Raw genomic sequence first — 7555 nt, forward strand, 5'->3', positions numbered from 1 at the left:
ATATAAATAATGAGGGAGGGGGGGTCCGTGTTTTAACCTGCAAGTCACAGTCATCAGACAGGACAAAGCCAGGATCCATGAGAGAAACTGCAAAGTACAGCAACACAGACACCAGGACCAGCAGCACAAAGAGAACCGGCAGTGTGAGCTCCCCCGTCTCCTCCTGTCTGCGGAGGTCTGCATGGAAGCAGAATAGTGTAGTAGAGTGGAATACAGTGGCACAGAAATTAGAATATAATAGTATAATACAGTATATTAGAGTAAAATAAAACAGTGGTGTGGAATAGTGCAGAACTGTGGAAGCCCATATGACCTACTAAAGGCTGGAATACACTAAATGACTTTTAAAATCTAAACAGATTTTAAAACATTAGGCATCATAAATTTGTCACATTTGTAAACAGCTGGCATCATGCACTAAACGACTGCCTGAATCAATCGCCTCACTGAGGATGACAAATGAAAACGATGTGAAACTGGCTTTGACTATTGGCAGCTCCAACTTGTTCAGACTGCAAATCGTGGCAAAAATCTGGGCAGAAGTCTGTAGTGCATTCCAGCCTTATATGGCAAATTATGAGATAAAAACTTTTAGTCATCATTTTGACTTTATCTTATAATTACGATTTAGCATGTCAATCTCATAATTTTAATTTGCCATAATTTTTTGTCAAAACTTTTTATCTCATAATTGACTTTTTGTCATAATTTCTACTGTTTATTTCATAACTGACTTCATCTCATAATTTTAATTTGATCATAATTTCCACTTTTATGTTATAATTTTGACTTTTTATGTCACAACTTAGTATCTCATTTAACTTTTTGTCGTAATTTCAACTTTTATCTCATCTTTTATCTTCCGACAGAGTGGAAAGTGTGCAGTAGAACAGAATAGAATATAGCAGAGAATAGAATGTAAGAGAGTGTGCTAGAGCAGAATAGTTAGAGATCATCTAAACGTTGACTGGTAAAGGAAGTGATAGAGGACTGAACCTCAAACACACGGTGATGCAGATACAGGTGTGAAGCAGAATTCTGTACATCATATAGCCGCTGTAGCCATCAAATAACACGTCTATAGATGAGGCAGATATACTCGCAGTAGAATCAGCATCTATTAAGAGCACTTACCGGTGTCGTGGAGGAAGAGAATCAACGTTATAACCCATGTCAAGATGACATGAGCGGTCCTCACCAGGAATCCTGATCCGAACACATTTTTGAACATCCTAGCATACTTCTATATACGCCTAAGCATGCATCTGCTGTGTGCTCGAAATGAAATGCATCTTATTCTCAGAGTCACAGACCTCTAGGCAGCTAGCTGTGTTAGCCAGCTCATAAGAAACCCAGTTACATTCCAGCTGTCAAGCGAGCTCCTACGCGTCCTACGCTAAATTCCAGAACTAGAATCATTTTAACCACAATATTTCACCCTAGCATTGAACTTTTTGTGCTGCACATCTAATCCAGCAGAATATAGCATCGTAACGCAACCGAAGCGCGGTACTTCATTTAGATACTGTGTTTCTCTCGCTCTAATAAGCTTGTTGATGCCGTTCCGCTGCTTAGACGTGAATCGGGTAGATGTCATGTTTCCTATTGGTCAGCTGTGGTCACGTGACGTCTCGGCTAGAAACTGGGAAGCAACGGCAGAGCCAAAGGAAAAGAAAACACAATATCTGTAAATGGGTGTATGATTTTATTGCTATAGTAAAGTTGTATAAAATTATATACTATGCAAAACAAGGCGATACAAACTAATAAAAAGATCACATTGTATTTTGTAGTCATACATACATATAAAAAACTATTTTTATAAACAATTTATTCTACTCTAACCTTTTGAAGAATTATGTATAATTATGTAGGCTAATAATTGGGGTCAGTAAGATATTTTAATGAAATTAATAGTTTTATTCAACAAGGATGCATTACATTGATTGTGACAGTAAATACATTAATAATTTGTTACAATCTTTTTATTTCAAATGAATGCTGTCTATTCAAACTTTCTATGTATCATAAAATCCAGGGAGAAAAATGACGGTTTTAAATACAACTGTTTTTAACACTGATAATAATAAGGAATGTTTCTTGAGCCCCAAATTTCTTCAAATTTCAAGTGACAATGAAGACTGGGGTAATGGCTGCTGAAAATTAAAAAAAAAAAATTCATATTAAATTTCAAAATATATAAAAACAGAAAACAGTTATTTTAAGTTGTAATTTCCCAATATTACTGTTTTTTTCCCCTGTATTTTTGATAAATGCAGACTTGGTAAGTATTTTTTAAATATCTTACCGACCTCAAATTTGATTTATTTTTGATTATTAAACATCCCTTTCATTTCCTTTAATATTTGCCTGGCCCTAGACATAATGGAATCCTCAGTTGGAAACACTATGTAGTTTGCACAAGATTCTTGGCTTCATTCTCATCAAGTAGAAAAGGGGACTTCAAGTTCTTCTGTTTCAGCAGCTTTTCCAGACCCTGTGAAACACAGCAGTTAAAATGTAACCATGTGTCATGGAGGGTAAAAATGAAAAAAGGAGAGAAAGAGATGGAGTGTTACAGCTGTCTCTTGAACTCTCTCCTGAGAACAGGACCACTACTCTGACATCATTCGCTCTGTTTCACATCATGCTCCATATGTTCACACTTGCTTGTTATTCTTTTTTCACTCTGGGCCTCTTGCCTCTTTTTGTACTAACTGTGACATTTTGTAATCAAACAACTATATGCAAAACTCTAATATTTAGCTTTTCTGATAATTATGTTAACCTAAAATTAAAAAAACGTACTGTTTACCAGTATTAGCAACTCCAGTTTAAAGCAAAGCTTTAATAATTGCATATAAGTAGTCACATTTTTACCTCGCCAAAGTATGATACAAGTGGAGAGATTTCGCAGATTGCTGGGGGGTCTTTATTCTGCAAAAGAAAGAGTAGACCAAGTTATTATAAACCACACACTATCTTAGGTAAATTCCTTTTAGGCATATTCCTTTGAGGTCAAAAGTTATTGGATTCATAACAAGAATGAAAATTTCTAGACCATTTCCTGCTCTACATCTGGTGTAGTATAACTATGATACTTGAGGAAACTTGCAATGTAGCATTTTTGTCATACTGCAAAAGAAAGAGTAGACCAAGTTATTATAAACCACACACCATCTTAGGTAAATTCCTTTTAGGCATATTCCTTTGAGGTCAAAAGTTATTGGATTCATAACAAGAATGAAAATTTCTAGACCATTTCCTGCTCTACATCTGGTGTAGTATAACTATGATACTTGAGGAAACTTGCAATGTAGCATTTACTGTACATTAAGTGATTTCGAAGACACTTTTAACCAAAACAATCTCTGGTAAAACATGATACTAATTTACCTGTTGTGACTTAATATTTTTCTACTGATTTAATATAGGGTATTTTGTGTTACCACCTATGTTTTGGGGGGATGGGTTTATCTTGCTCATCCAGGAAGTTTCCACCAGCTGCTAGTGCCCAGCGGTAATGTTGCGCTAACAAGGATCGGCGTGCTGTAGTTGGTGTGTCCAAAGGTGCCCCATCAGCATTTTTTAGGGGTGAGAATTCCTCCTCTCTCAACACCTCAAAGGCGACAAATTTGCTGCAAAAAAAAAAAAAAACAGATGATGGTGAGGAAGATGGTGATACCCGAATTTGCCCAAATTAACAGTAGCTGTAAAACATACTTTGAGAACTGAAAGACGTCAAAGACAAATTTCTCCATTTTGATGCCGTTGGGCTTGGTTGGTTTCACCAGGTTCCCTTCTCCATCCACAAATGGCACTTTCTTGATTGCCACATGCTGCTTCAGCTGACTTTCAAACTTTCTGCAGGGAAAAAGCATTGAAATAGGAATTATTTTGTACAAAGGGCTTTGTTTACAGTTTACAGAGTCAATATGTTGCTAATTCTTTAACAAATGCATGGATTCTGGGAGCATGTGCTTTTTAGGTTTAACCTTCTGACTAGGCAAACTGTTACATTTAGATTTTAGGTGTCCTTGTACAGGTACAACTAATGTTGTACCTGTACATTGACAATAAAGAGAGCTACGGTGCATTTGAATTTGAACTTACTTTGTCACTGTTAAAAATGAATACAATTCTGATATACAACATCCACCAAGTTGTTACAGTTACCTACACTATTACACATGACCTAACAGAGTCAGTTGCCATTCATAAATCTTCTCATTTTGCCTCATGGGATAGTAAAGTGTCCATCGAATGCACACTTCCGAATGTTGGTGGAAGTCGTAGGTCATCCAGGTACTTTTCGCCTACTGTTTTTAAAAAACTATGAATTCGGATATACTACTCGTATTTTGACGTACTGTTTTTTTGCATACTATATAGTAGGGAAGTATTCGATTTCGGACACAGATATTAGGGGTCAGATATTAATGCCATCTTCACCAAGATGTTATTAGATTGTTTACTGATAATTTTTTTATTGATTCTATTATATTACAACAGAACACGATAATTGTAATATAACAAAAAATGGCCTTTATGGACAATGGAAATTTGACTTAAGAAACACATTTGAAATTGGGATTGTATATTAAAATTGTATATCGACCACATACTCAGCCACTTCCTTTAAGAAGCCTCGGGTAAAGAAGTGGTTGCAGATGTTCCCAGCACTGAACAGGAGCTCTCCTCCTGGGCCTCGCAGCTCTGCGGTCTCTGGTTGGATCTCACTGTACTCGATCACCTGATACAGACCATCCACACGACACACCACTCCAACAGGCTCCGAAGGATACGCCTTATCCACCACCTGACCAGAATAAAGGTAAACATATCTAATTAGGCATAATAATAAATAATAATTTAATAATAGTAAAACAATAATGAATGGGATCTAATTTGAGCCTTCACACAGGATATTTTTACCTTGGCACCACAGTCTGCTCCTTTGTTTACACAAAAGCCAATAAAGACTGGGTCTGCCATCTTCACCAAGATGTTGTCCACACAGTACACGTGAAGATACTCCAGACCCCTTCTCTCCATGTCCTCTAAAATCTTGTTGTCCACTAGAGCACGATAGAGGCCACCATTTCCATCTTAAGTGAACATAGACATGAGATGCAAACGTCATTTTGTTTTAGTGACTGAAGTAAAAAAAGACATTAATTTAATAATTATTTGGCTATTGTCATACAGCTGATGAAAATATAAACTTTAAAAAATCCTGTTGTATTTTATTTTAGTCATTTATGAACTACCCCTCTCTGACCTGGTGCCATGGCTATTTTGTTCTTCTTTTCCAGGATGATCTTCCCATCAAAGCCTACAGCTGGTATCAGTCTCTGCTCAAACATGACTACGTTGGATGGACAAAGACCAAAATATTCATTGTCTCTGAAGAACTTCTCTGTGGGTCCCAGAGTGAACTCACTGGTCATTATATACCTGTTCACATATCATTAAAAGGTAATTCAATACATGTTCTTCTGTCATTTGGAGGTTGAATAAATTCATGAGTGTTTCTTCAACTACAACCACTTGAATGTCGCAGGGGTTGTTTTATCCGTATCCCAGACTTTTAAAAACTGGATACAAATATGAAAACAATTCAGAGAAACCTGAATTATTAATTTTTAAAACTATGACCTAAACAGTATAAATATATATATATATATATATATATATATATATATATATGCTTTCACAACGGGGGCACAGAAAGACCCTTATTTGAATTGCAAATAAAGAGCCATACCATGGTATTGTGCACCTACAACCATGCTTTAAATTGGCCAGCTCTTGCACCTTCTGGATATGCTCAGCTTGGATCTGGTACAGGGTTTTCCCACTTGGAAGCCCAACATTGTACATGCCCTTGGGATATGGCACTCCAAGTCGAGTCCCCTGACCACCAGCTAACAGCAAAACAGCCACTCTGTCCTGTGAAATCTGCAATAACCCTGAGGACAGAAGTCTTTTATATAGTCTTCAATACATGTAATGTTACTTTTGACCAAATTGTAAAAATTAATAAAACAATTGTTTTATATTATTTTGAACATTGGAGCTGTACCTTCATCACCCCACATCTTAAGTCTTTCTTCGTCACTTTTACGCACACTTCCGATGAACTCTGGAGGAACGGGCTCCATCCGCGCGTCTAGCCGACCATCAGCACTCGAGTGTCGGCTTGCAGCCTCAACAGCTGCTCGGCAGTGCTCGAGTAACTCTTCGGGCTTGAGCTGAGATATCTCCTCCAGAAGCGCACTGCTTTCTTCCGCAGAGAGTTCAGACCAAAACTGTAAAACATGGCTCTGTCCTGCAGTTTCTAACCTCGCTTTAGCTGCCTCGAATGACATTATCTTTCCCTTCTGGAAAAAATAAACACATTCATGATCCAACAACAAACCCCGAGTCGAGTCGACTCTCTTCGGAGGAGTCCGGATCCTGTGTGTTTTCACTGCTTGCAACTCGTGATCAGTGTGTGGCTGGTACAATAAACGTATCACTGGAGTTGCATATAATTGGCGAAATAACAGAAAACTACTGTCAAGGCATATTTGGTTTACACGAGTCATTTGGGAACTGACCATGGCTGACTGTGTCTTAAAACCTTATTGAGATGTCTAGCTAGACAGTATTTTAGCTCCTCACTAACAGCTCGAATCAGTTTAGGTATCGGAACGTCCCAAATGCTGTCTAGGTAGGCAGCTCAGTAGGTTTCCAAACACAGCCAGTATTTACTCTAGGTCTGCGGATGAATGACTTCCTCAGAAAGCTAACCGCTGTCATGTGATTAGTCTGCTGAGTTGCTCTCCTTCCCCATTAACTGTGAGGAATCACTTTATATCAGGGATCAGTTCAATGCAAAACTTCTCAAAGAATACTAATATTGACCCATTAAATATGACTGATACCACATTATAGTAATCAGGGATAAACAGCTACAACTATTATTTAAAAAATGCAGTTCTATTCGATAAACTGAACAGTGTATGATGCAGAGATTTGAATGAACTTTAAAAAAAAAAAAAAATTTTAAATTGAGGGTTAGTTTAAAAATGGATTCAAGTACATACAACCAGTTACTTACTAAGATGTAACGAGTAACCTAATCAAAAAAAACCATGAAAGCAAGGTTTTACTTTTTAAATTCTACTGAAAAGTCTATGCAACTAATTGTGTGATAAATAAGTTATAATTGTCATAAGTGAATTTATCAATGTATCCAATTGTTTAAAGGGGTCATATGATGCGATTTCAAATGTTCCTTTCTCTTTGGAGTGTTACAAGCTCTTGGTGCATAAAGAAGATCTGTAAAGTTGCAAAGACTAAAGTCTCAAATCCAAAGAGATATTCTTTATAAAAGTTAAGACTTGTCCTCGCCCTCCTAAAACGGCTCGTTCTAACACGCCCCACATGTCTACATCACTATGTGGGAAGATTTGCATAACACCGCCCAAATGTTCAAGCAAAGAAAGAAGGCGTAACTTTTATCCTCGCTGTAGTATTGTTGTTGCCGCCACCGCCATGTCGTGAAGGC

General features: G+C 37.3%; 2 protein-coding genes across 3 annotated transcripts in view; both read right to left on the reverse strand.

The window, feature by feature from the left end:
- The window catches only part of LOC107737479 (probable palmitoyltransferase ZDHHC12), a 5575-nt gene extending 4015 nt beyond the window's left edge, over window positions 1-1560 (reverse strand). The window contains exons 1-2 of the mRNA XM_016548966.1: window positions 1135-1560; window positions 38-177 (exon numbers count right to left, since the gene is read on the reverse strand). Of these exons, the coding sequence (XP_016404452.1) occupies window positions 38-177; window positions 1135-1231 (237 nt within the window). The 5' untranslated portion in view covers window positions 1232-1560. The remainder of the gene's footprint in view (window positions 1-37; window positions 178-1134) is intronic.
- Window positions 1561-2287: 727 nt separating this feature from the next.
- LOC107737483 (UDP-N-acetylhexosamine pyrophosphorylase-like protein 1) lies at window positions 2288-6706 on the reverse strand. Of its 2 annotated transcripts, XM_016548969.1 has the most exons (10): window positions 6086-6706; window positions 5768-5972; window positions 5282-5457; window positions 4936-5108; window positions 4626-4819; window positions 3724-3864; window positions 3453-3638; window positions 3128-3135; window positions 2881-2939; window positions 2288-2497 (listed from the first exon to the last, which is right to left on the reverse strand). In XM_016548969.1, exons 1-10 carry the CDS (start codon window positions 6603-6605, stop codon window positions 2408-2410), a joined length of 1752 nt encoding a protein of 583 aa, XP_016404455.1. In that variant the 5' UTR covers window positions 6606-6706; the 3' UTR covers window positions 2288-2407. The 2 variants fall into 2 exon arrangements, with proteins under 2 accessions (XP_016404455.1, XP_016404456.1); XM_016548970.1 differs by lacking the exon at window positions 3128-3135 and having other exon boundaries at window positions 2401-2497; window positions 2881-2937.
- Between the last annotated feature and the right edge of the window lie 849 nt (window positions 6707-7555).

This window comes from Sinocyclocheilus rhinocerous, unplaced genomic scaffold (assembly GCF_001515625.1).
Source record: "Sinocyclocheilus rhinocerous isolate Xijiao unplaced genomic scaffold, SAMN03320098_v1.1 scaffold4360, whole genome shotgun sequence".
NCBI lineage: Eukaryota > Metazoa > Chordata > Actinopteri > Cypriniformes > Cyprinidae > Sinocyclocheilus > Sinocyclocheilus rhinocerous.

Bases quoted from the DNA above. Each gene is read 5' to 3' on its own strand.
- LOC107737483 (XM_016548969.1), bottom strand. From the start codon at position 6,605: ATGGTCAGTTCCCAAATGACTCGTGTAAACCAAATATGCCTTGACAGT. The intron at 5,458-5,767 runs GTATGGCTCTTT...ATATGTGAACAG, and splicing joins TGTAGGTGCACAATACCATG to GTATATAATGACCAGTGAGT. The intron at 3,639-3,723 runs GTATGTTTTACA...TTTTTTTTGCAG, and splicing joins GACGTCTTTCAGTTCTCAAA to CAAATTTGTCGCCTTTGAGG.